Below are 26,339 nucleotides of genomic sequence, written 5' to 3' on the forward strand. Positions count from 1 at the left end.
GAGAGAATGAAATATAGGTGCGTGAGGGGGAGGCAAAGGATATGACCGAACAAGAAAAACCTCGCGCAGCGAGAAGAAATATCTACAGCGGTGTATAAAATGTGCCGCTTTCCTTACAGCTTCTGCTGGCTGCTGTTGGTACAATATGTGTGTGTCAGGTACGAACACAGATAGCTGCCTCTTGCCATTTAACTGCGAGATTATCTGATTTGAGCGGGCGGTCGTGGTGTGCATATGCAACGACTCGGGCGTTCGTCGCACACACGGTGGCGTGTCGGAAAACATTTGGAAATCTGCTTTTGTACACGCTCAGTAGCTGCCTTTCGCCAACAGCGATGTTCCTGTGGTGTGCCCAAGGCTGGAGCAGAGCCTCCTGAATGCTTCACGGTGGACATTTACGATGACCACTCGGCCTTGTGCGTTTGGATGAGGCTCTTTGAAAGGGAATAAAAAAGGAGGAACACGGAGAGGTTGTCCCAGGCAGTAAAAGCACATTAGGGCAAGCAGCAGAGTCAGCAATGAAAACAGTAAGTGTAAATCACCCTGAGACACCTGGGGAGAAAATGGGAAAAGCAGGACTAGAGCTGCTGGTCGGATGTGGGCACCATGATGTGCCGGAGAGGGAGCGGGTGCCTGGGGGTCAGCTGCGGGAAGGACCACGCTTGTGTGGCTCTGCACTTTGCACCCCACGAAAGGTCTCTGGGAGATGCTGGAGGTGAACTTGTAGCGGTGCTCCCTGTCCTTTCCTCACTGACCAAGCGCTGCATTCACGACCTCAGCGGGCAGCTGGGCTGCATCTTCTGGTGGAGATGATTTTTGACTTGACTCTGCTGCTCCAGCCTTCTCGGACTGGCTGAGTTCATTCGCTGTTTCTGGGGCAAGACTGTCAGCACACCGCATCCAGGCCAGATTGAGTGTGTGTCAAATATAACAAGAGCTCATACAGCATTTCTGTGATGGGGTTGGTTCGTTGAGTCTGAGCCCTCAGAAGCATGTGCTGAAGGACCTTCCTGCTCGGTGAGAGCACTTTGCTTTTACTGCAAGAAAACAACTTGTGCAATATCAAAGACCATCCTAAGGCTGTTTTTGCTACCTTCTGTATTCCTATGGGAGAGATAGCCCAAAACTCACCGTGGTGGTGGCAGCTTTCTCTGAATTTCAACTGTTCCTGTGCCAACATTGTCCCTGAGCCCGAGCGGCTCTGCTGTCCTCTCCCTCCCCGGTATTTACCCCTCTCCTGTGTTTGTGGAGAATGATTGTATCTCTGCTCCAGTCTTTGTTCCGTGAGGCTGAACACACCAGCCCCTCTCCAGTTTCCCAATCATCTCGGCAGCCCTTTGCTGCCCGGTTTCTGCCCGACTCCATCCCTGTCGAACGTGGGTGACCAGACCCGAACAACGTCCCCAGATAAGATCTTCCTGGGGCCCTGCACAATGGAAACTTCCACAAAGCCCGGCCAAAGCATCCACTGAGAAGTGAGATTTTCATCCCTGTGGGATGAAGGGATGAGATTTTCCTTTGAAATACGTGTTTCTGCTGCACTTGGCTCATTCAGCATAAGTGTTTCTCATTCAAAATAATATTTATTGTTGACTTTATACATTTCAATGTAACGTCATTTTTTACAGTCAATTCATGACACTCTTTGCAGATACAACTGAAATCAATTTGAAGCTTGGTCTTAACAAAACCAGTATTTATCAGGCTTCTGCAAGCTCTCCATGTTGCTTTTTGTCAAGAGAATATTTTTCCAGCACCGTATTTGAAACAGGAATGAGCCCTTATAAGTCCCATAACTCCTCAAGGATTGGGAAAAGTAGATCATTTCCTATGATAAGCCTCCTTGAATCCGTGCCCATGTGCCCCGTGCGCTGCCTTCTCTTACAGGCAGCCCCATCAGCCTCCAGTCAGGTTTAGATGCTTCAGTAATTCTCGTGATTTCCCAAAAAGTTGGTTTCCTCGAAGCATGAGGATCCCCACTGGGGCCACCATCACGGGGCACCTTTTTTAAGACAGACCAGGAGGGGAAAAAAGCGGTGCCTGAGTGATCCAGGCCACAAAGGGAAATGGCATCTGGTCAAGTCAGCGGTGACGTTACCTCCTATAAATCACGAGAGGTGGCAGCTGGGTGTTGCTTGCAAAGAGCAAGAGTGTGGAGGGATGGCCGCTCCTGAGACGTGGAGGTTGTGAGGAAAAGGTGTGTCTGGGTTGGCTGCAGTTTTTATATAAGGGCAACTTCTTCCATCTCAGTTGCAGCAAAAAAAAAAAAAAAGAGGAAGACGTGGAGTCTTGACGACTTCCAGAAGAGCCTGAGCGGACCCGGGAGCCCTTCCCAGCTGGCTGCAGCTGATGCAGGTAATAAAATCGTCTGTGCATCAAAGCCTCGGCTGGGGAAGGCTGCGTGGTGGCAGGGAGACGTGCGTGGTGGCAGGGAGACGTGCGTGGTGGTGGTGGTGCCATCATGTTATAGCTCTGGAAGGAGGCACATGGTGGGCCTAGTGCTTAGCTTCTTCAGTTTGAGGTTCTGCTGTGCGCCAAGCTCCTGATCATCTGCCTATATCTGTCATTTTGTAATTCAATTTATGTTAATAATTGTTAACTTATAAATTTATAGCTAGCTTATTTGTATCGCTTGAGCTTTAGTTTATTGCTTTGGGAAGTTAGAAAGAACAAGAATAATCCTCCGATGCTTCCCTTGGCAAAGACCCTTACCAAAACATGTGTAATCTTTCATTGAAGGGATACAGAAATAAAGACAGCTTAAACATCAGTTCAGTGGAAAAGCAGTTTGGCTTTCTTTTCCGTGAACATGTAGAATATTTTGGGCTACTCACAAAGGACCAGGAAAGGGCTTTTATTGACCCACACTTGAAGTCTGTCCATGTGTGTGGGTGTGAACAAGGTCCTGCTGCCCTGGGCTCGAGCAGAGTCTGACTTGTCCCTCCTCTACTCTTTATCGAGCTCTTCTTGCTTGACCTCTTTCCCCGTAAAGACACCAGGATCTCTTCTGGATCTCTTCTTAGATGCTTTTCCACCACTTTTCACTCTGATGTCTCCCTTGCCAGCAGGGGAATCTTCTGGAGATGACGATGTTGAAGCTTTTTGGAATCATCTTTTTCTGTGGCCTCCTCTCACCCTCTCAGGAAGTCTTGTCCGGTCTGTCCTGCGCTGTCAGTCCAGGGGCAATGCAGAACGGTAACTAGAAGACATGAGTTATATTTGTTTTGAAAGCTACATGGGACCGTGACATGGAGTAACACATCCTGAGTGTCTTCATCTTTATTTTATAGTTCCTCAGGGCTGCAGACTTTGCTCAGAGCTTCTGACAGCCATCGCTGGGTTCACGAGTCAGGGAAACCTTTCTGCTCCAGAACTGGGACACCAAGCAGCCATAGAGAATTTCAGGGCTAGATCTGGATTATTTCCACTTTTTGCCTTTTGTTTCTCATTTCCATATTGGAGCAGCTGATATTTGGCAAACAACTGCTGTGAAGTTTAGCAGCCGTGTTAATATTTGCAGTGCTCCAGCAAAAATAAGAGTCTTGTTTCAAGTTGCTTCTATTAAAAACAAACAAACAAAACCCATTTACACATGGGAAACAAGTTGTGGGCTGAAGCACAGCCACTGAGGGCTGCTGCTGTCACCTCTGGTAGTGGACAACCGCGCTATAATCTTTAAGTTGGAGGTTTGGGGTGTTCTCCACTGCGACCCCTCTTGCTTAATTCACTAAGGGCAGCTTTGTTTTAGTGCACCTTTTAAAATATCCTCCCCTGTATGATTTGACCGCACCGAGACAGCTTTATAAGGAGCTTTTTGGGAATGGTGGGGCTTTGTTGTGTCACGCCTTTGCCAGGACAGGTCTGACTGAGTAGAGAGGGGTCATTGATGCAAGTGCTGGTCCTCACACAGAGATGTTTTCCAGTTCTCTCAGATGCCATAATTCATAACGGGCTTCTCCAGCAGCACCTGCAGGGGCTCGTGCTCCCAAACATCGTGGGTGATGGGGGTCTGCTGAGCTCTCCCACCAGCATCACTGGGTAAGTAGAGAGCAAGGGCTTCTCCGTGAGTGCACCTTCACCATCAATTCTGAAGCAACAAAAGCTGAGCTGCAGTTGGCACGATTGGCTCAAGTAGTTATCCTCAGTTTATTTTGATACTGAAATTCTGACCTGATGAAAGTTTTCTGTGTGGTAGCAAGGTGGATGAGGAAGCGCACTGCAGGTGATGGATGCAGATGCAGAATGATGGCTCTGATGCTGCTGTTGATATCTGAGATGCTTGACAGCACAGAGAGAGAGAGAGAGGAAGCTGCCATTGAGAGCTGACTGCTCTATAAAGGTGGAAGCAGTCAGCTTCCACCCCAATTGGATTCTAGATTGCCTTATTTTGGGGTTCAGCTGTGGATTCTTTCTCTCATCCTGGAGCTGGTATCTCTTGCTTATAATGCTCATGCTCTCAAGCTGGAGGTGGCCGTGGTGATGTGGGTGCTCTAGGTTCCTCAGTGAATAGAGCTGCTCAGCTGTTAGAAGATTTGTGCCAGCTTTTGCTGTTGTTTGCAGACTGCACCTTGTCAAGGTTCAGCTCCCCAAGCTCTCGGTGGTGCTGCTGCCAGGAATCGGGGTCCAGCTGACCATCGCCACAAAGCTGGAGCTCAGTGGCAACTGGTGAGTGTGGTGTTTCATGGTCGCTGTTAAGGAAAAACCCTATCTTCAGGCTTCCTATTGTGTGGATGTTTTGCATCTTTCATGGGTTTCTAGGTGTTTCTTACCTATAATAAGGTTACAGAGCAGAACAGGCACCAAAGGATGGGTTGTGGCATTTGTAATGCATTGCAGGAGGTGGAGGTGCAGTTTGTTGCAGCTGGCTTTGCTGAGTTCCTCTGGTTAGAGGCTGAGAGATGAAATCTGTTCAACCCATTTACTTTTTTCAGCTTGGTTGGCCTTCTTTCAGATCTAATTGATATCTTAGTGGATGTGAACATTACTGCAAACATTAAATGCACAAATTTTGAATCGGGCACGGTCCAGGTTGTCATTGAAGACTGCCTCTGCATTCTTGGTGCCATAAAGATCAAGATCCTTTCTGGGTAAGTGCCTATGGATTTATGTTTTCTATTGCGTGCAATCCCCTGCTCTTTATCCAATGATCTAGACAATCTGCCAGGACACAGACGGCGCTCAGCTGATACAGAGCCAGGCTTCAGGGAAGTCTTTTCTTTCCCTTTGCCAAAGTCGGTTGCTTCAGTGGAACTGGCAAAAAAATTTGGTTGTCGGAAGATGAGGGTTAATTTGCCCTGTTTGCTCATGGAAATTTTAAGATTTGAAGTATGAGGTTTGATACCTCTTCCAGTGCACTTTCTTTAGACTTAGATTGTGAATTGATATCCAAAGGATAGGAATAATAGGGCAGGGAGCGTTTCCAGGAGAAGAGCACCATCGCTTGCCCCTGGTTTTATACTCTGCCTTTGGCTGCTGTCACAGAAAGATGCTGGGCATATGGACTTTCGGTCTGAATGCTGTGGGTGTGTGTAATTCCATGCAAATGTCTTATCTCTTGCTCAATCTTATTAAATACTTGGCAGAAAGAATTTGCTGACTTCCTGTATTGATGAATGCAACAGTAAATTGATCACAGGAAATATTTTCTTTTATTGCTTTTGAATTACTCACTTTTCGGGTTCATTGAATTTCTCCTAATTAATTTTTGCATTATGCATTATGTTTCAATCAGTGCAGCAGCTAGTTTGAGAGAGACTGTGTAAGTGAACAGAGGAACACGACTCATCCACTCCGGGGGTCATGTTTTAAGTTTTAGATGGATTAAAGTGATGGTGTGCAGGAAATGAGCTCCCTGTGGGGTAAGAGGGAGTGTGGATGTATGTGATTGGCCTCACAGCAGTTCCTCAGACGTGTATATAAGCAGAGCTTGGGCATAAATAAGGAGATGCATTATGAATTCCTGCTGTCTGTGGCTTGCCAAGGGTGCTGCCGCATGTTCTAACTCAATAGTCTAGATATATATTGATTATCAAAAGGAAACGGCTCTGCACTGCCTGCAGGCATCACACATCCCAGAGTGATCTAATTAGCAGCAGCGTTGAAATGTTACACAGCAGATTTCTCCTCTTGTTATACCACATGTAAATAGTTTGTTTCCCATAACTAACACGGAGGTATTTCATAACAGCTCCACCTTCCCTTAACTACAGCCCCGATTTAAATACCAGAGGGAGACAACCAGACTCAGGTTACACTGCGAGAGGCACTCTCTTTCTGTGCAATGGTGTCTGCACACCCCTCGTGCTGAAGCCTTCGCTTCTCAGAAATCATCCCAATCCTCCCCTTGGTGAGGCGAGCAGCTCCTTGCCCTCCCTGCCTCCTGCACAACCCCTGCTCGTGCCAGCATTGGCTGCAGCAGTGTCTCTGAAGGGATGACTAGGGACGTGGTGGTGTATAAAATGAAGGCTGGACATCCTTTGGTCTCCTGTCCTGGAGCTGTGTTTGTAGTGATTGGAATTTTTTTTTTTCTTTCCTTTCCAGCTTACTGTCCCTATCAGTAAATGATATAGTGCTTAACCAGCTGAGAGCAACTCTGCCCGGTTTGGTAAGCCTGAAGATGGTCCTTCTTTCATAGCTGAAACACAGAAATATCGGGAACAACACATTCTGAGGTCACAGCCAGCTGCGCCGTCTTTCTGTGTTGCTTTCCCACATCACTGGCACGTGTTGCTCCACAGGGATGCCTGTGGCCAGCCTGGCTCCTCCCGGCATGTTTCTGCCTGCAGAGTGATGCCTGAAATATTCCCCAGATTAAAGCAGTCCCCTTTGGTGCGGTAACACAGCTCCAGGGATGCTCCACTGCCCCCAAGCCCTTCACAGCATCCCAGCTGCTGCCTAATGCCACGCAGTGCTTTTTTTCCCTGGGGATTTAGATGAAAAGGAATGGGTTTGATCAGGCTGCAGGGGGGTAGCGAGGGGGGTCGAGCAGATGCATTTCTGCTTTGTGTTGCAGCTGTGTCCAGTAGTTGATATTGTCATCAACCTTGTGAACATCCAGCTCATGGGCACGCTCAACGGTACGTTTCCTTTGGAGGATCAGGTGCTGTTTCCATACATTCCCTGCAGTCCCACAGTGGGAAATGCTGTCCCCACGTCTAGTCCATAAGTGAGGAGTCCATCATGGGGGAGCTGCACCTCTGCAGGGCTGTTATTGAACCTTGAATTCACACCCCAGCAGTGTGAACTGCTCCTACCTTGGCCCTCCTTATGCCATTTCTATACATCAACCTTGGATTTAGCTTATTATATTTGATCCTCTTTTTGGGCTATATTCTAAAGGCAGATCCCACAAGGCTGAATTGCGGGGTGTTTTGGCTGTTTTGAGTAACAGTGAGCATCCCAGAGAAGTGAAGTGAATGCTCAGGACCTGGTTTGTGGGTGCGAGGTCTGGCTGGGGGCCTGTGGGGTCAGGGGAGGAGTTTGTGTTGCTGATTATTTCCTGATGTTGTAATGATCTTTTTTTTTTTTTTTTTTTTTTTTTTTTTTCCCCTCTGTGAAGCGGTGATCCCAGTCGGAACGGCAGGAACAATTCACTACCAGCTGGCCAGCCTCCCGTTTACCTCTGGCTTGTTCCTTGGGTTGGATTTAGATGTAAGTTAACGCTGGGTAATGAGGTACCCTGTGAGAGTGACTGCGGCATGGTGACTTTCAGATTGTTCACCTCATCCCATGGGAGCAGTTGTCTTCTTCCAGGACAACCGCATGGAGGAGCTGGGCTAATGACTTGTTGTGGAGGTGCTAGCTAAATATTTAGATCCTTATCTAACTTCCCACTAAGTGAGCGTGTGTGCTTTTCTTCTTTTCCTCTGTTTGCAAACTTATCCTGGGACTGTGTGCCTGCTGTTTGTAACTGGTGAGACAAGCGGTTTTCATCCTCTCCTTCATCCTGGCTGCAGAGTGGGTGTTACTGCTTTTTGCCTTCACTATTCAGTCTCTGTGGTGGGTGAATGCTAAACCAAGCTAATGGATGTATTTTTTTACTTCTGTCTCACTGGGGGAGAAAAAAAGGACCAGCAAAAACCAAACAGTACTTTCAAAGAGGAGAGCTTAAATACAAGAGAAGCAACTGGGACATAAGCAATAAAGAGGAGCAAGGGCTGATACCAAACACTGCAGTCAGTATGATCAGTGCTGGTGCACTTGTTTTGGTGCAGAAACTTCATTGGGATTAGTCTTTGCCCCCACCACCCCCAGATGGTCAGAATTGGTCTCCTTAGCAAGTAGATGGTGTTGGTGCAAGTTTGTTGTGGAGTTGGAGGGTGGCTCACGCCTGGCTGGGTGCTGGCGGGAGGGAAGGCAGGGCTGGGACCGCCGGGCTGGCAGCATCTTCACCGCTCATTTGCTCTTGGAATGAAATCTCGAGGATGAACTGAGGCGGCGAGTTGTGATTTGGACAAAGCGTGTTATTAACTAAGAAAGCCTCAGTTATGCCCTCTGGCCCTTATCAGCTCCTTTCGTCTATTAAATATAGAGGGAATTGCTCCAAGTCCAATGCTGTCCCTAAGCTGCTGGCGAGAGGAGGGCTGTTTCAGCTGGCACAGACCCCGCACTCTCAGTCTCCAGGATCTGGGCATGCCTTGTGGCTTTGAAGGATCAGTTTACTGTCCCTGTCACCTCTCTTTGCAGGGTGCAGTGAAGCAGGTGGGAGGCAGCATCATCCCCCATGACTCGTCCGCCTCTGCTTTGCCTCCACTGCTGGACAAGCTTCTGGTTTTGGGACTGCGTCAGAGCTTTCTCAATGCAGTCCTGTCCCTCCTCATCCAGATACCGCCACAGACCTTCCCCTGCTCGCCAGAAGTCGTGAGTGTAGCAGCACCTGTATTTCATGCCAGGGGAGGTGGCAAGGGACACGCATCAGCCTGACCTTATCTCAGCTCGGGGAGCAGGCTGTGGATCTGCGTCTGCATTTCTTACTTGCAGATGCTCAAGCCCCAGCGCTGCCTCCTTACTGCTCTTTTTAGAAAGCCATAACGGCACGTGCAATGATCAGCCCTTCTTGTTTCTGTATGGGCACCCCCAGAGATGCCTGTTGAAACTGGTTGTGTACTGGTCATGCCGTGGACTTCTGGAGGTCTGTAATCCATTTCCAGGAGTCTGCAAAATGTCTCTGAGAAAAGCAATTTCGATTATGCAATGCACTTCTCTAGGCGTATGCATCTTCTTTACTTCCATTCTGTACTTCCACTGGGAAATACCAGGGGTCCATACACTGGCAAATGTTGAAAGCCTCTCTGTTACATCTCCTTCCACTGCTGGTTGCTCTCACCTTAATGGCTGACCAGGAATTGCCCAGGCAGCTGGGGAGCACTGGAGATGGCAGAGGGCTCAGGCTGCTGCCGTAATGTAGGTCTGTGTGTGACTGAGCTGCCCAGGGCTTTGCTGGGGACAGTGAGTGAATGAGGGCTTGAGGACTAGGCCCAGGAGTGGGAACAAGCTGGGTGGGAACAGGGACACAAGTGGGAGAGGGGTGGCCCTGGCAAGATGGGTGTTGCTGGAATCAGCTGGAGTGCTCACCGGGGCTGCTTGTGCTTTTGTTCCAACAGTTCTCCGGTGCCAGCGGTCTGCAAGAAGCCATCTCAACCCTTGCTCCTGGTGGGGTGAGTAACTTTTGCTGGCCTGAGGGTTTGTATAAACCTTGCCAGGTCTGAGGCCATACAAGTGATGCATCTGGATGTGCCGGCATGTTGCTGCCATAGGTCTCCTGTTTTCTGCTCCCCTCCTCTTGGCCATGCTGAGCATGCACCACAGCTGAGCCGTGCCAGCCTAGCTTGAGGCTGCCCTGCTGCCCGACCGGCTGATGGGAAGCGGGTGAAGAGACCAGAGGTTTGTGCCCAGCCCTTGGCAGCCTCTGTGCGGTGCCCGTTCTCCTGTGGGCCATCGGCTGTAGCCAACCTCCTACCACTCCCTAAGCAGGGGAACATCTTCTCTGGCAGCTCACAGCCATTGACAGAAAGAGATGATAAATGTCTGGCATCTCCTGTTTCCTGGGCACCACGGGCACCCTCTTACAGCCACAGCCCCCTTAGTGTCCACATTTGCTTCCTCAGCCCCCTACTGCCCACAGCATGGAGTGCTGACCTGTGCTGCCGGACCTATTTGCTCTGTAAATTTGGCTTGTCCAAGGTCTGTGTGACCTTAGGGGAGGCCCTACAGAGTTATGGGTCTGGCAGAGTCCACCAGAGGACTGCTGGTCTCTTGCCTGGCCAGTGGGTGGGCTGCGGGTAGCCACTTCCATGTGTCCCCGATTCCCACAGTGCTCCATCTGCCGTGGGACCAGTCCTCTGGTCATTAAGCTAACGTTGTCTGGGAACCCGCTTATCCTCTTGGAAGAAAACAAAGCCACCATCGAGCTTTCGGTCATGATTCAGCTGTTCGTTGAGCATTTAGATGGATCCATCCTCAACCTTCTGCTGCTGAAGGCCGTAAGTGTGGATGTAAAGACCTCAAACCGGTGAAGTGTGCAGCCGGCTGAGTGACTGGCAGCTGGGATGGGGGCATCTCCACGGGCTGATCCTCTCCCTGTGTGCTTGCAGGACCTCGGTCTAAACGCCCTCGTGTCAATTGCTGGAGGCAGACTGGTGCTGGGGTTGTCCCTGGGCAGGTAGGCTGTCCCCACAGTGATTTTACTGGAGGGCTCGAAGCAAAGCCTGCTGCAGCTCCCCAGCCTCTTGCTCCCCTGAGACAGCCTGGGGTGTTCGGCCATGCTGGGAAACTCTGGCTTTCCTGGAGCTCAGGGTGTAGGTTCAGTTTTCTGGGAAGCAGTGGCCAGAAGAGCAGGACAGCAGGAAGGGCAATGAAGCTGGTGGGAGGTCTGGAGCACAAGTCTTACGAGGAGTGGCTGAGGGAGCTGGGGGTGTTCAGCCTGGAGAAAAGGAGGCTGAGGGGAGACCTTCTCGCTCTCTACAACTACCTGAAGGGAGGGTGTGGAGAGGTAGGGGTCGGTCTCTTATCCGAAGTCACAGGCGATGGAACAAGAGGAAATGGCCTCCAGTTGCAGCAGGGGAGGTTTAGATTGGATATTAGGAAAAACTTCCTCACCAAAAGGGTTATCAAACATTGGAACAGGCTGCCCAGGGAAGTGGTGGAGTCACCATCCATCCCTGGAGGTATTTAAAGGGACAGGTAGATGTGGTGGTGAGGGACGTGGTTTAGTGGTAACTTGGCAGTTTTGGGTTAACAGTTGGATTTGATGATCTTAGAGGTCTCTTCCAACCAAAATGATTCTATGATGAGGGCTGCAACTCATCAGGGATGCTCCAAGTGCTGTAACAGCATGTCCCTCGGTGACAGAGCGCTGCTGGAGCTGCCTGAACTACAGCAGAGGGGACAGGAGCGTTGCACAAACAGGGCTGTGACAAAGCTGGGCAGTGCTGCCCTCCTGCAGGCTGGTGACATTCTCTGCATTGCAAAGCTAGCTCTGAGGCTGCGAACTTGAAATGTTTTCCAGTGTCTGTAAAACAGACGTTTCATTTCCTGGAAGTGAGAATTTCATACCTGGCTGATGGCAGGAGGTGGGCAGGTATCGCAGACTTTCAGGAAATGTTAGAGCAGCTGGAAAGCTTTAGGAGACCGGAGGAAAAGTCTGTGTCAGTTTTATAACAAGGAGAAATTAGTTAATCTGAATAATTGTAAGACTGTCAGCTTGACTTTCATCCTGGGCAGTAGTTTGAAATGTCTGAGATTGGACATGAATGATAAAGCAGTAAAGGGAAGTACTGTCATTAATGCCAGTCAAGGTATGATTAAAGATTGGAAAGCATTTCTTACAGTGTGAGGTTTGAGGATTTCAAGCCATTTAGCTTGTCAAAGAGCTAGATTTAGAAGCAACATTGGCAGAGCTTGTATGCAGCAATACAGAGAATAGAAATGCATCAAAGGGCTTTTAATTCAATAGACAAAGATATAACAAGATTCAATAGAAGTAGAAAAGAGAAATTCAAAGTGGAAGTAAAGCATACGTTTAAGCTATGGAGATAGTTGTGTGATTGCAATGATAGATTAGGAGCCGTAGCAAATTCTCCAGAGCTCATGATCTTTAAATCCAGACTGGATGCTTTTTCTAGAAGTTCTGCTCTCAGCAAAACAGGAGCTGATGCCTTTCCTGAGGCAAAACAACTACCTGGGTACGGGAGAGGGAAGGGGAAGCCAGGAGCTAGTGTGTGCCCTGTTGCAGCGCTGCTTAATTTAAAAGCAAAAATTAAGTTAAGCTTTTATTTTCCTATTTTACTTCTCTCTTGCAAGTGTGGCAGTGCCTGCTTTCTGTGTTACAATAAAGTGAATCCTTTATGGACACCCCCTCCCCAGTGATGCCTCACAGGGATCCCTTGACCATGGGCTAAATAACGCTGCTTTAGGAGGTGTCAGGGGTCTCACCACAGGGATCTGTGAGCTCCTGGCATCTGATGTGCTGTTTGCTTTCCTTTCCCTGCAGCACTTCCCTCTCCTTGGAGTCTTCCGATGTCGGCATCAGCAGCGTAAGTCTCTGGTACCAGTCCAGGCCGTGCGCGGTGTGTGGAGCGGCCGAGCGCGGTGCCCGGTGGCTCCGGGGAAGGAGGGAGACACGTGGTCACTGTGTGATGCTGTAACGCGTCCTGGCTGTGATGGATTACATCATCTCCTGATGGCCTTAGTTGTTAGCTGCTCTACTTTCTAGGTCATAGCAATTCTTCTTTTGCCGCTTTTTTTTTTTTTTTTTTTTTCCTTCTGCCTTTTCTAATAATGCAAATGTAAAGCCTGAAGTCTGCTTGTTTATTCACTCCTGCTTTGGCAAAGCTTACATGGAGCTCCAGCAGGAGTTTTGCCTGGGAGAAGGTTTTCCCAAAGGAAGCACCAAATACAAATCGAGGAAGAAAAGTAGATTTGCTTTAGAGAAAAAGAGGGTCTATTTGTTCTTTCGCTGTGTCAGTGGGAAGTGATTTCCGGTCCCCGGGACTGGCTGTATTCCAGCCGCGGGGCCGGGCTGTGCTTGCTGTTGGCGTGAGCCCGGCAGCCCCGCTCACGCACATCTTCCTTCTCTCGTTCAGATCTCCAGCCTGAAGCCACACTGCAGCAGTCTGCTGACGGAAACCTTTCTGCCCCTTCTCAACGGTAAGGTGACCAGGATAGCGGTGACATTGGCAGTGCTTTGGCTGAGGAGGGGAGAGGGATGTCAAGGTGGATGGGGCCAGTTCTTTTTCAGTGGTGCCCAGTGACAGGACAAGAGGGAAAGCGCTCAAACTCAAACACAGGAAGTTCCATCTAAACATGAGGAGGAACTTCTTTCCTGTGAGGGTGGCAGAGCCCTGGAACAGGCTGCCTGGAGAGGTGGTGGAGTCTCCATCCCTGGAGACATTCAAAACCCACCTGGACATGTTCCTGTGCAACCTGCTCTGGGTGACCCTGCTCTGGCAGGGGGGTTGGACTAGATGATCTCCAGAGGTCCCTTCCAACCCCATATCATTCTGTGATTCTGTGATACGTGTGCACGATTGAAAGCTGTAGCAGGAGAGTTGGAGCGATTAAAGTTCTGCAGTCCCCACTTTGAGGCTGTAGTCAAAAAATCCCAACCTCATTTCTACACCATCCACCCAAACTTCAATCCTAAGGGCCCTGGCAACAATTAGTGGCAGAGAACCTATGGAAAGCATCGTGAGCAGTGGTGGTGCATCCGTGCCTCTTGAGCAGCTCTACTCCCCTCCCCAGGACCAGCTTTGTTGTGGGGTGGGAGCTGGACTCACCCCTCTGCTGGTGTGTAAGGACCTGTCTGTCCCCTGCAGGTGCTCTGGGCATCGGGATCCCTCTGCCAAATGTGCTGGGCATTCCCTTAATAAAGGTGAATGTTCAGATATTAAAGGTAAGTGTTCAGAAAGGCTATTTTCTCCTGCAGGGCAGGTCACCAGGGCTCTTCCTAGCAGCTGGCTCCCGTAACAGGACCCTGCCAGCAGTGGATTAGTGTGCAAGACCCATAGACTTTAAACCTTGAAAGGCCAGAAAGGGCTGTTCTCTCTGACCTTCAGGTCAGAAAATGTTGCCTGAGTACTTCATGCCCATGAATATTATCAGACCAGGTACGCAGTGAGCAGTGTTCCTGGTTCCCCCCTCCAGGCTGCCTTTCCTTCCTGCAGAACTCTGCCAGGAGCAGCTCTGATGTGGGTCCAGGGGGTTTGGCAAAGCCCTTTCGAGTGGCACCATTCAGAGTGTCTTGAACTGCACCAAATTCCAGGCCTGTGCATCCTGGAGATGTCCTAGAGGGACTGGGATATTCTCCGACACGTCCCAAAGGGTACCGTGCCCTCCTTATTAAAAACTTAACGTCAGCTTTTTTGCAAGAGGGTTTTCTGTTCGCTGTGTGTTGCTGACAAGCTGTTGTGATCCAGCATCCCTCAGAGTCGGGAAATAACATGGATGTGTCACTCCTTGCACTTCTTCAGGGCCTGTTGGTGATTCTCGTGTGAGCTGAGGAGCTCAAGGCACGGAGAGGTCTTTCTGGGCAGAGAAAGAGCAAGAGAGACCAACGAGGATGGAGCACCGAGACCAGCATTATCTACCTTTCTTTTCTAAACTTGATTCAAGATTCTTGATAACATTTAAGACACTTCAAAGTTAATTGGCTCGTGTGAGTACTAAGGTACCCGCATAAGCCAACACCTGATAGGCAGCTCTGTGTACAAATATTTATTTAGAGAAATTAGCATGATTTTGAGGTCACAGTTATAGCAGTTGCATGCGATGCTGCACTGGAATTGTTGAATTTCTTCCAAGGGAAAATTGTTCTTGATATATGCAACAAGTTCACTTTTCCATTATGGCTTTCGGAGTAAATGTCACCGTCCACGTTCACAAGGGTGTGAAGTGCTGAGCGGGAGCTCAGGACACATTTGTCATTTAACTCTTTTAATAAACATTCCTGCATCTTTAGTGCTTGGAACAAGATTCTGGTTTCTGGTGCTTCTCAGGGAGAGTATCTGTCCTTGCCTCCTGCAGTGGGATCTGGTTCCTTTGGGACAAGTGATATTTTGGGTTTTGGTTTGAAAACTTTTTCCACTCAAACTTCCTGAAGAAAAAAAATACTTGGATATTCAGTGGCTACTCCTGGCGAGGGTAACCTGCTGACCAAGTGCCAGTCCCCAAGCAAAAATCAGAATGAAATTGAATTTCCAAAGGCCACGAAGTATTTCCTAATAGAATCTGAAGGGAAACCTCATTACCAGATAATTGAGAAGTATGATGAGCACACACATCTGCCTGCAATAGTCCATGTCTGCTGATGTAACCATCAGTTGGTCTCCGTATGTCCCAGTGTTGTGGTTTCAGCTGGGATGGAGTTAACTTCCTTACCAGCAACTGGTGTAGTGCTGTGGTTTGGTTTGGGATGAAAAATACTGTTGATAGCTCACTAATGGTTTTGGTTGTTGCTAAAGCACTCAAGGCCTTTTCTACTCCTCACACCAACCCACCAGCGAACAGGCTGGGGGGCACAAGAAGTTGGGAGGGGACACAGCCGGGAGAGCTGACCCCAACTGACCAAGGGGATATTCATAGAATCATAGAATGGTTAGAGTTGGAAGGGACCTTAAAGATCATCCAGTTCCAACTCCCCTGCCCTGGGCAGGGACACCTCCACTAGAGCAGGTTGCTCAAAGCCCCGTTCAACCTGATCTTGAACACCTCCAGGGATGGGGCATCCACAACTTCCCAGGGCAACGTGTTCCGGTGCCTCACCACCCTCACAGTAAAGAATTTCTTTCTGGTATCTAATCTAAATCTCCCCTCTTCCAATTTAAAACCATTACCCCTTGTCCTGTCACTACACTTCCTGACAAAGAGTCCCTTGCCAGCTCTCCTGTAGGCTCCCTTCAGATATTGGAAGGTATATTCCATACCATATAATGTCGTGCTCGGTGTATAAAGCTGGGGGAAGAAGAAAGAAGGGGGGACATTCAGAGTGATGGCGTTTGTCTTCCCAAGTAACCATTACACGTGATGGAGCCCGTCTGTTCCGGGGATGGCTGAGCACCTGCCTGAAGGTGGGAAGCAGTGAATTAACTCCTCGGTTTGCTTTGCTTGTGTGTGGCTTTTGCTCTACCTGTTAAACTGTCTCTATATCTACTTACCAGTTTTTCCTCACTTCTGCTCTTCTGATTCTCTCCCTCCTCACAACTTTGGTGGGTTTTGGGCAGGGGTGGGGGGGTGAGCGGCTGTGAGGTTCTAGCTGCCGGCTGGGGTTAAACCACAAGACCCAAGGAAAAGAATTCAGGCATTTTTGATTTCAGAAAAACAAGTGATTCCTGGTAAAAAACCAAATACATCTGAGATCTTAAATGGCCCCTGAAACACCTGTTTTTCCCAGCACTAGATGTTGTTACTAGTGTGTTATGTATTGCTGTTGTCCCCAGAGCTAATGGCGGTACGTCACTGTTAAAGCACAGGTGATGCATGGAAGAAGTCTGGCACGGATCAGGTAAAGGACAGGGGCAATCGCCTGTTCTGCATTTCTCCAAAGGTAAGAACAGTTCAGTACCTGCTGGGCCAAAGGACCTGGTTGTTGCATTAATTTCCAGCATCACAGTGAGATGTTGCAGAGGAATCGCCGAACGCAACAGAGGACGCACTGGACCCTATGGTAGTCCTGGTTCAACCTGCCCATGGCTGTCCCATGCTGTTCCAAATGGTGTTGTGCACCATCATCGCATGGGCTGGCGTCTCTTGTGTCACAACAGGAGGGTTTTGGGTGGGTTGAAGTACATGGTAATACTGAAGATGATGTTTCAGTGAGTCTGAATGGGTCCTTTGGTTCCCAGCCCCGTGCAGGCTGATGGTGCCAGTGGGACTGTGCTCTCCAAGGGCCATTCAGCTGCTGGTAACACGGACCTTGCACTGTCCCCAGACAGAAATGATGCTCCTGCGTGGGGATGGGACTCCCCGCTATGGGCAGCCCCAGCTAAACCATGTGGGTGAGGAGTTTCTGTGAAGCGAGGTGTGAACACAAGGCAATGTCGTGGACCGTTGGGCCATTCTTGGGAGAAGGGAGCTTCAGACCCCTCTGCTCATACTCTGTGGGGTTTTGGGGGGTCCTATTGCCCAATGGGCAGGACGAGCAGCCGCATGGACGTGCGCTGGCAGCTGCTTTGTGCCATCTCAGGGTTACCAGATTGATGGGGCTTGGCTTCTCCACTGACCCTTTCTGCCCGCAGGTTGGCACAATGGGCTCTGTTTGTATGAGGTTTTGTTCTGTTTCCTGAGCAAACACCTTTTGTACGGTAAGTAAAGTTTAGCAGCTTTTGTCGCACACGCTTTTGGCCAGCACTTCTGTGTGCATTCTGCTTTGCTGGGGGGGGATTAATTTTGCTGGCACACCATGGAGTAATCTGTGATCCGTCACTGTCCCAGGGGTCTGTTTGACCTGAGAAGGAAAAGACAGCGGTAACTGGGGAGCTCTCTGTCTCGCAGGGACTGCATGGGCTTGGGATCACAGAAAAGTGGAAAAGTCATCTTGTGCATCTGGAAACAGCTTTCCCTCCTGGGCTCTGTCATGTTGTTTATCGCGTGGGGCTGAGTGGGAAGGAGCAGAGGAACTTTTTCAAAAGCAAAGGGCAGCATCTCCTCGGTGTAACTCGTTACTTCTGCAACTTGTAAATCTAGTGCTCTGAATTGCTGGTGGGTTCAGGAGTAAATCCAAAGCAGGAAACTGCATGTCAGAATTCACAGGAACTGGGAAAAACCACCAAATTTTCCAGCATTTTCCAGCATACTGGCACCTCAACACGCTGGAAAATTTTTTTATGTGTGAGCAGCGGGAGTGGGGTGCGATGGGCTGCCTGCTCTGCCCGGGCTCTGCGTGGGACTTTGGGCTCTCCAGCCCTTGCTCCAGGAACATCCCGGTAAAACTTCATCCCACTGCTGCTCCACGGGGACTGGCAAAGGGACCCAATCTCTGTTTCTCCAGCGTTTGAATCATCTGGCTGCCATGTCCTGCTCCAGCAAGGGAAGCCATGTGTCCTGTGGGACCCTGGGGTACTGCCTAGGAAAATGATGGATTTGGTTTATGCCAAAAAAACGAAAAACACTAATACAAACACTTTTTTTCAGCATTTCTTTTCCCAGGTGAACCCACAGAGGCTGCTGGGGACAACACCAGCCATCTCCTGAGGATGTGGCTGTGCTGTGGGGGCTCAGTAAATCAGGTGACAGGAAGGAGCAGCAGAAGACCCAGTTCTCCAGCATAAGCCAGTTCTGTCCCTGAGCCTGTGGCTGGTGCCAGGTAGGACGTGTGGGGCTGGGAGTTGGGGTGTGCAGTTCCCGTGACCCAAACCCTACGCTGGAGATGCCGAGCCATGCAGCAGAGCCTAAAGCCAGAATATCCACTGGCAAATAATTTCATCTTTTTACTACTTTCGCTTATTCCTTTTGGGAAACCGGCTTTAAGATATATTAGTCAAAGAAAAATGGTTGCAGCTCTACCAGGAAGCTTTTATTAGGAGCAGTTCCCACTATTGCCAACTTCGGGCATTAAAATCATTAGTCAGGTCCCCAAGCTGGGTATATAAACCTTCAGGGTTTTTTACTCCTTATAATAAATCAACTTGGCTTGTTTTGTTTGCTTTCCTATTTCTGAGTCTCAGAAATACGAGGTTTTGAAGTGCTTTTCAGCAGCTCCAGGGGCTAGAAATGATGAGTATAGCTGTTGCAAGTGAAAGCAGATGTATATGTAATTAATATGGTTTCTTGGGAATCACCATTGCAAAGCTAACGTGAGAGCAGAGCAGTTGGTGGTGAGGGTGCTCCTCCCAGGCATCGGCACAGCAATGTTCTCGCCCTGTCCAGAGGCAGCTGCCAACAGCACCCAGCGATGGAGCATCTTGGGCAGCTTCAGGAGCTCCAGTAGCAGCCCACCCTTCCGTTTTGGACCCTCAAGTCTGTTGTGGGGTTTTTCCTCCCCCCTTTAGTTTGCTGAACAACCTCTTGAGCGTGGAGGTGTGTTTGGTCTGTAGGAAAGAGCATTCCAATATTGACAAATGTGGCGGGCGCGTGTCAAGCCACCACACGGCACCATCCGTAGCTCTGCAGTCACCTTTCATTCAGCAGTTTCTCTGTGATGGGCTTTGTCAGAAGTATAGTTTTGAAAATAGAGCTGCCTTCAAGTCTAAAATTAGAAACTATTGTGCAGACTGGATTTTTTTTTTTCCCCTTCTTTCTGACCCAGGGAAAACCACCAGCTGGAATGTTCCCATAGTAACACAGAAACGGAGGAAAAGCAGATGAAAGATCTCTTGTTGGTAGGGGCCATGTCGTTCTGCAGCTGAGAGGCATGGGGCTGCTTTGCATCCTTATAAATTAATGGAATTTTCATGCTCCCTTAATTAAATGTAAGGTCTGGACATCTGTACTGGTACCTGTTCTTAGCAAGAAAATATTCAGCTGTCTTTAGGTACAAAACATTGAGGGGAGAAAAAAGTCAATAGTCACACCAGAAAATGCAGTATGAAAGAGAAATGTTTAATTGAAGTATGGAACATGATAACAATCCATCCTCTTTGTGCAACAAAAATACCAAGAGCAGGACTGGAAGAGAGAGCCGCTAGTGCAATGCCGTTGTTATCCTAAATCTGAGAAAGTGCTGGTTTAGTAAGGCAAGAAAGAAGATTTTCAATGTTTCAAGCAGTGACAAAACACAAAGTATGATTTAAGAGTCAACAGAACAATTTTGCCACCGTTTTACTCCGGACACCAGACTTCAGCTCACGGTGATCTGCTCTCCAGGCCTCACCTGCAGCTTGAGGTTGCAGGGGATCAAGACGTAGTCCTAAGCAAGGGGAGGAAGGAGGGATGAGCAAGGTCCCCGTGTGGCTCTCACTAGCCTGCGTGGGGCTCCCCACAGGCTAATGGCCCCTCCAACACAGCTATTGCTCATGTCAGAGGGGCTACAGGAACAATGCCTATTTAAGGCAATGAAACTTGTTTCTCTGGGTTAACAGGGCTAGAGGAGTGGGCTGTGATTTATTCTGGAGCTGGGAGGTAAGCATTGCTCCTGGGTTCCCTTTAAATCAAACATAGCAGGGAGCAATTTAAATATCTTATTTCTTACCTTGTGAATTACGACGCTGACATCAGTGTAGGTAAAGCTGGAGATGTGGGGCAGGAATACGCCTTCGCTCAGGACCACTAGGAAAAAAAAAAAGAGGGAAAGTTGCCATCCGGGTGCTGCCTTCGTCCTCGCCGTGCGTCCTGTGTGGCAGGACCACTGCAGAACTCCCGGCCTCTCACCGTTCATCTGAGCTGGTACCTCCTCACGGATCGTGGGCAAGAATAACTCCTCCAGTAAGGCAGCCTGCCAAAGGGAAAGCCACGGTCAGCTCGCTCATGGCGTGACTCTAAAGCAGGAGGATAGGTGCAGGAACAAGAAAGAGACGGGTCCTGGTGCTCATTGTGCCTCTCCCAGTCCCGCACGGACCTGCCTCTCCCTTCTGCAGGGTGCAGCGAACACCCAAAGGAAATATTTCCCTGATGAACCTCTCATTGAACACCTCTCCCATGAAGACAGGGTGTGAGAGTTGGGGTTGCTCAGCCTGGAGAAGAGGAGGCTCCGGGGAGACCTTATAGTAGCCTTCCACTACCCAAAGGGGGCTCCAGGAGAGATGGGGAGGGACTCTTTATCAGGGAGTGTAGTGACAGGATGAGGAGTAACGGTTTTAACCTGAGAGAGGGGAAATTTAGATTGGATATCAGGAAGAAATTATTTAGTGTGAGGACGGTGAGACACTGGCCCAGGTTTCCCAGAGAAGCTGTGGATGCCCCATCCCTGGAGGTGTTCAAGGCCAGGTTGGACAGGGCTTTGAGCAACCTGGTCTAGTAGGAGTTGACCCTGCCCAGGGCAGGGGGGGTTGGAACTTGATTTTCTTTAAGGTCCCTTCCAACCTGAACCATTCTACGATAATCGCTGCCCAGGGTGGTTTAAGGTGATCTAAGCTGGGTGGCGTAGCTGAGGGTGACCAGGCTGTTAGAGGATGTTGCTGAGGCAGGGGCTGTCACAGCAGCATGGGGGGGGGCAGTGTGTGGAACATGGCTGAGCTTGGTCACCTGGGGGGGTGCATGGCTGGGGGCACCTACCGGCACGGGACCCACGTCCGAGGTAGCCAGGCTGAGCTCAGTCTCCCTGGAAAACAAAGAGCAGCACAGGAGCTGCTTGTAATAAATTGTAATAAGCAGTGATTTTCGTGTTCCCCCAAACACCACGGCTGAGTCCAGGGCCGAGCCCCCAGTGAATTTAGTGTCTGGGCACACCTGAGCATGTGGCTGGAGCCTGACTTTCCCCCGGGCACAGCAGCAAGGGCTTGAAGAGATTTTTTTGGCCCCCAGGACCAGGACTGAACAGCTTTTGTGGGTGCCCTGCTGAAGCGGGCAGGCTATACTGGGGTGCAGGATGCTGTGGAACTGGGGTCTGCATCCATGGGTGGCCACAGGCGCTGCCATGGCTGGGCACGCTGGAGCCCCCCCAGCCGCAGGCTGTGTTTGCAGATGGGGCCATCGAGTGTGTGTGGTGTGACAGGAACAGGCAGAGACAGTCGGTGTTGGTGTGTGTCAGCCACCCACCTACACCTGTGCTGAACGCAGAGGGGGTGGAAGGGTGCAATTTCCACTTCTCTCTCTCTAACCACGTTACTGGAGTCTCACCATTTCCTTTGGGAGAAAGCTACCTCTGCAGTAACCTCTGCCCAAACCATAAAAGCTAAGAAATTCCCCGCGTCACTCTGCCTCTCCTTTCCCTGCTACGACAGGGGCGCGTCCCCTTCGAGGACTCGGAGCATAGCTGGGTTCATTACTCTATCCCTGCCGCAGAGATCATCATCCTTGTGTCGGCGACGCTAAGGAGGAGTCCTGCAGTCATGTCCTGCGAGGGGAAAAGAGAGGGCAGGATCAGAGGGAGCAGACGGTCCCGCTTCACCTTTGAAGAGTGCGATGCCATGAACCCGTCTGTGCGCTGCCACCCATGATGTCCTCGTGCCCTGCGCTACGCAATGGAGGCAAACACTGGTTGGGACCATGAGGGATGTGGCAGGGAAAAGCTAAATGTGCCCTATGCCATGGTTGCAACTGGGCCAGGTCTTTGGAGCAAAGGGAATTGCCTGTGTGTAGCTCAGGCACGCTGGTAGAGCACACTTGGCACGCTGGCAGGGCACACTCACCACATTCACACTCAGGAAGCTCTGGAAAGCCGGCGTTTCTGCCCCAACGTGGACGGTGAGGAAGAGCTTCAGGGCTGCCTTGCCTTCCTCCAGCACCACCCGAGGTGAGCTCCTGAACACGGCTTGCAGTATCACCGGTAGGTCCTCTTGGAAGAGGGAGCCCATCTGCCGAGGGAGGGGGGTTATTTCTGGGCATGGCAGCCATCCCCTGTGCCCCCGGGGTGGTGGGCAGGTGGCTGGGGGGCACTGCCTGAGCTGGGGCTGTGCCTCTTGGAGTGAGGGCAACAGCAACGAACCTGAGTAATCTTCTGGGTCATGGTGGCGGTGGTCAGACGGGTCTGAAAGACAAAACACAGTTTGTGATCTGACTGTCGGCTGCCTGGGGGTGCTGCCCTGGGGCTCATGTCCAGCATGGCCGTGTGGACCCTGTGGTGAGCACTGTGCCGCATGTGGATACATGCAGGAGTAGCAGCATTCTGGTTACTCTTCATGGCAAATTCTCCATGCGCCATTAGATCAATGATATTTTTGGGAGCCCAGGGGTGAGGGGATGTGACTCCCATGGGTGCTCAGAGACACCGTCTCATTTCTTTGCAGGGGACACAGCTCCTTCAAGCCATTCATGGGGCAGGGCTGTCCCTCCAGATGCTGATTTTCTGCTCCTCATTAGGTCTACTCACCGGGATGGTCATGTTGAAAGCTCCAGACATCTCCAGGGCGAAGAAGAGGCTGCTGTAGAAGTGCTCAGAGAAAGCCAGGGTGAGGTGGGAAGGGCTGGAGCTCGCTGTCTCGGGCATGCTGAATGGCACAGGGCTGACTGGCAGGGGTATCGCCATCCCCACCACCTGGAAAATTGTCTGCAGGGACATGGGCAAGGAGAAGAGGAGTTTGAGGTGTCTCAGGGCACGTAGCACTGGGAGGAAGCGGCTCTCCCAAAGCCTGGAGCTGGGCTGTGAGTGCTAGAAAGTGAGGACTTACTTGCAAGGATATGGTGATTCCCTGCTCGGAGAACATGGGTGCAGCCAGGGGCAGGTACTGGACCTGGCAGCTCGGCGTGATGGGGAACTGAGCTGCAAACCAAGCAGAAGGACGCTCAGAAAGAGGAGGGGAGAGTTGAAGGCAGGTTGGGGCTGGGAAGGGTCTGGATTTCCCGAGTAAAGAGGCAGGGAAGGAGAGCTGGGTGGAGGGAACGGGTCCCTGGGGAGGTGACGGTGATGGAGCCGCTGGGTTTCTGCTGCAGGGTGGGATCCCATCCCCTCTCTTGACCTGCTCCAAAATGAGCCCTGAAGCTCTTAGTCCACAATGAGACTGAAAGCAAATGCTCACCTGTCAGAGACATCAGCCGTTCATTTGGCAAAAGCAGCAATTTGGTGACTTCCAGGCAAATCTATGGAATAAAGAGCAAAAAGAGAGGTGGTAGATGAACATGGGGTTCTTCTGGCATCAGGTGTCCCCTGAACACCTTTGATGCAGGTGTCCCCATTGGCTGGACACGTGGCAGCCAGGAGACAGGGGATGGCAGCGTTTGGTGACCCGTGTGTGGGGGAGACCTGGCAAAGCACCAGGCTGACTTAAAGTGCTCTAATTCTTACAGAACTGTACAACTTTGTCTTGTCCCATCTCACACCTTTACAAACTTTATCTTACCTTATCGACGTTAATCTCCTTGTCCACATTGGAACTAGAGGACTTGCTGGATGAAAACAACAGAACAGAAGAAGTTAGGCAACGACCAGCTCAGCCAAGGGTAGGAGAGCATCTTTTATCTGACCCAAAAGGTGTCTAGAGACAATATTATTTTCTACCATCTATCAAGCTACGATTACAATTCAGAATCCTAAAGCACCGAAGAACTGCCAATGGACTTGCATTAAAAATGTTTCTGCTACATTACTTTAAAAGGTCCGCTCCCTTATGAGAGAGTGAAACTCTCTTAAAATGGGGGAAGGCAACCCTGCAAGCAGAAGAAAGTTCCTCCTATGAAGATAAAGTTTTTGTGTTAACCTTTGTAAGCTTTTTAGTAAGCAAATCTTAGTCATATCACCTTCCTGCCTAGAAATGCTTGTGCCTCAGTTCCTTCTTTTCCCCTGTTACCCAGATCCCAAAACACGGAAAACTGTGGGGTTGACCTTTCCATCTCCTCGGTGCTCTGCATCTCCTCCATGTTGGTTTTGCAGGCAGAGGTCACCATCTCCAGGTTCCCTTCAGGGTTCATTTCCACGTGGAGGTCTGACACGATGGACAATCTCATCACCTTGGTGGTCGAGCTGTTCCAGGGAAGGAGAGGCAGAGGCTGGAGTGTGGGGGCTGCTCCCGGTCCCACTCGCCCTGGGCCCCCCCAGATCCCACAGGCAGACAGTGGGTGCTGGATGTGGCCCCGTCTCTCCAGCTGGGAGTTTGGGGTCCTTCCAGCCTCACGGCCCTGGCACTCACGGGGCAGGTGTGATGCCAAGGTCCACATCGATGCTCAGCCGCAGCCCGGTGTCAGGGATAAGCGTCAGAGTCAGCTCGGTAACTGTGACCGAGTTAATTTGGTTCCTGCTGGAGCAGAAATGAAGGTGTCAGGAGACCAGCGCAGACTGATGTGCAACCCCTGGCTGCCCTTACAGTGGGCAAACCCCAAAAGTCCATGAGATCTACATGGATAAATCGGTGCCCTGATGGTGAGACTGGGGCTACTGCCCTGAAACCCCAAAGGAGGAGCCAGGAGCTTGTTTCTAAACTGCTCTGGCCAACAGCCGTGTTAGTCTCCAGGAGGACTTTTGCCCTCACTGGCTGAATGCTTTTTGTGATGAGATTCAAAGCACTCCAGCTAAACACCAGCATGAACCAGTGGTACAGTAGCAAAGCCTGGGCAAGACAGAGCCATGGACTCACCTGCTGGGCTTTGTGGAGCCGTGGAACAGGTTTGGGGCTGTTGGGGCCATTAGGTCCTGCCTGAGGACTGTCTCCGCATGTGGCTTTGAAATTTCAGCAACTGTGAAATAGGGCAGATGTTTTATGAGACCCTATGGAGCTTGTGGTCTGATGCACAGAGATGGACAGACTGAAATCCGCCCAGGCAACAAGCTTCCATCCCTCACTAAGCCCCCCGTTACTGGCTATAGAAAGGGGATGGTGAAAATGAGTTGATTAATGGCATGTTTCTAGTAACAGCTTTGTATTTCATCACCAGACTGAAAGGTGCTGCTGCCTCCCCTCCCTGCTGATAGTGTGGGAGATATGGGGTCTGGACTTACAGTAGCTCAGTCCTGCTGGGGTGAGGACGCCCCCGCAGTCGGGTGACCTGGTGGCGTGAGCGGGGACCAGGAGGCTCAGGAAGATGCTTAGGGTGCAGAGCTTGGCCATGCTGGCACCTGGAGGAAGAAGAAAAGGGCATCTACAACAGCCTGGTCAGAGCAGTGTGGCACTGGCCAAGCCACCGAGGCAGGGAGCCACGCTTGGAAGCCACGGATCCACTCCCAGGTTGGGTTTGTGATCCCGAGCTGGTCAGCATTTGTGCAATAATGAAGCATAGCTCTCATGTAGTGGCTGGGGATTCAAAAGCCCTAACAGAAGGCTCAGTCTTGAAAACCCCCTGCAAGTACATGTGCCTGCAGCAATGCCATGCCTGCTAAAAAAAGCATATAATGGCCTACAACTGGTGTAAAAGTAGCAAATACAGAGGAGCCAAAATTAGTTGAGGAACGAATTGAAGCTATGGAGGAGGCTAAAATCAAATAAAAAGGCAAAAGTGTTATCTACCTCTCTGAAAAACATTTGGGAATTATTTATAATGTTTGTAATGCTCTTACAATAGTAACAAAACAAGTCATTCAGAAAGTTTGACCTGCAGAAAATATATATATTTATATCAGCCTTTGCAGAAAGTTGGACTTCTGACCAGAACTGACCCTTACAAAGACATCCCAAAGTAAGTACAAGCAAAGCCTATAGCAATCTATTCACTTTGCAAATGCATCTTTACCTTTCCTGGCCAGTCTTCCCATTCTTCTAACTCAGTCCGTGTCTTGCCGTGGCCACACCAAGGATTTGTGCTGCCTTTATATACCTTCACAACCAAGGCTGACGGGGCAGGAATTGGCAAAGGGGGCTGGAAACCAGGACATTGGATGGACA

The 26,339-nt window shown here is 50.2% G+C and overlaps 2 protein-coding genes across 2 annotated transcripts; one reads left to right on the forward strand and one right to left on the reverse strand.

Annotated features, from left to right (window-relative positions):
• Positions 1-3,068: 3,068 nt before the first annotated feature.
• On the forward strand, positions 3,069-14,492 carry LOC141471121 (BPI fold-containing family B member 4-like). The gene is made up of 15 exons (XM_074157533.1): positions 3,069-3,195; positions 3,924-4,038; positions 4,561-4,665; positions 4,932-5,087; positions 6,541-6,604; positions 7,013-7,076; positions 7,559-7,650; positions 8,686-8,859; positions 9,603-9,656; positions 10,314-10,481; positions 10,593-10,660; positions 12,491-12,533; positions 13,083-13,146; positions 13,815-13,891; positions 14,469-14,492. The coding sequence occupies exons 1-15, from the start codon at positions 3,084-3,086 to the stop codon at positions 14,490-14,492; spliced, it is 1,380 nt and encodes a 459-aa protein (XP_074013634.1). The 5' UTR covers positions 3,069-3,083.
• Positions 14,493-19,771: 5,279 nt separating this feature from the next.
• BPIFB2 (BPI fold containing family B member 2) lies at positions 19,772-25,568 on the reverse strand. Its single transcript, XM_074157574.1, has 15 exons — positions 25,460-25,568; positions 25,098-25,197; positions 24,654-24,758; positions 24,350-24,487; positions 23,868-23,913; positions 23,547-23,607; positions 23,199-23,290; positions 22,901-23,077; positions 22,517-22,558; positions 22,221-22,385; positions 21,858-21,925; positions 21,145-21,190; positions 20,302-20,365; positions 20,123-20,199; positions 19,772-19,840 (listed from the first exon to the last, which is right to left on the reverse strand). Exons 1-15 carry the CDS (start codon positions 25,566-25,568, stop codon positions 19,772-19,774), a joined length of 1,359 nt encoding a protein of 452 aa, XP_074013675.1.
• Between the last annotated feature and the right edge of the window lie 771 nt (positions 25,569-26,339).

The sequence above is a fragment of the Numenius arquata genome, chromosome 12, assembly GCF_964106895.1.
Source record: "Numenius arquata chromosome 12, bNumArq3.hap1.1, whole genome shotgun sequence".
Lineage (NCBI taxonomy): Eukaryota > Metazoa > Chordata > Aves > Charadriiformes > Scolopacidae > Numenius > Numenius arquata.

Bases quoted from the DNA above. Each gene is read 5' to 3' on its own strand.
- BPIFB2 (XM_074157574.1), bottom strand. From the start codon at position 25,568: ATGGCCAAGCTCTGCACCCTAAGCATCTTCCTGAGCCTCCTGGTCCCC. The intron at 20,366-21,144 runs GTAGGTGCCCCC...TCCCTTTGGCAG, and splicing joins CGGACGTGGGTCCCGTGCCG to GCTGCCTTACTGGAGGAGTT. The intron at 19,841-20,122 runs GTAAGAAATAAG...CCCCTTGCTTAG, and splicing joins TCAGCGTCGTAATTCACAAG to GACTACGTCTTGATCCCCTG.
- LOC141471121 (XM_074157533.1), top strand. From the start codon at position 3,084: ATGACGATGTTGAAGCTTTTTGGAATCATCTTTTTCTGTGGCCTCCTC. The intron at 6,605-7,012 runs GTAAGCCTGAAG...TTTGTGTTGCAG, and splicing joins GAGCAACTCTGCCCGGTTTG to CTGTGTCCAGTAGTTGATAT. The intron at 13,147-13,814 runs GTAAGGTGACCA...TGTCCCCTGCAG, and splicing joins CTTTCTGCCCCTTCTCAACG to GTGCTCTGGGCATCGGGATC.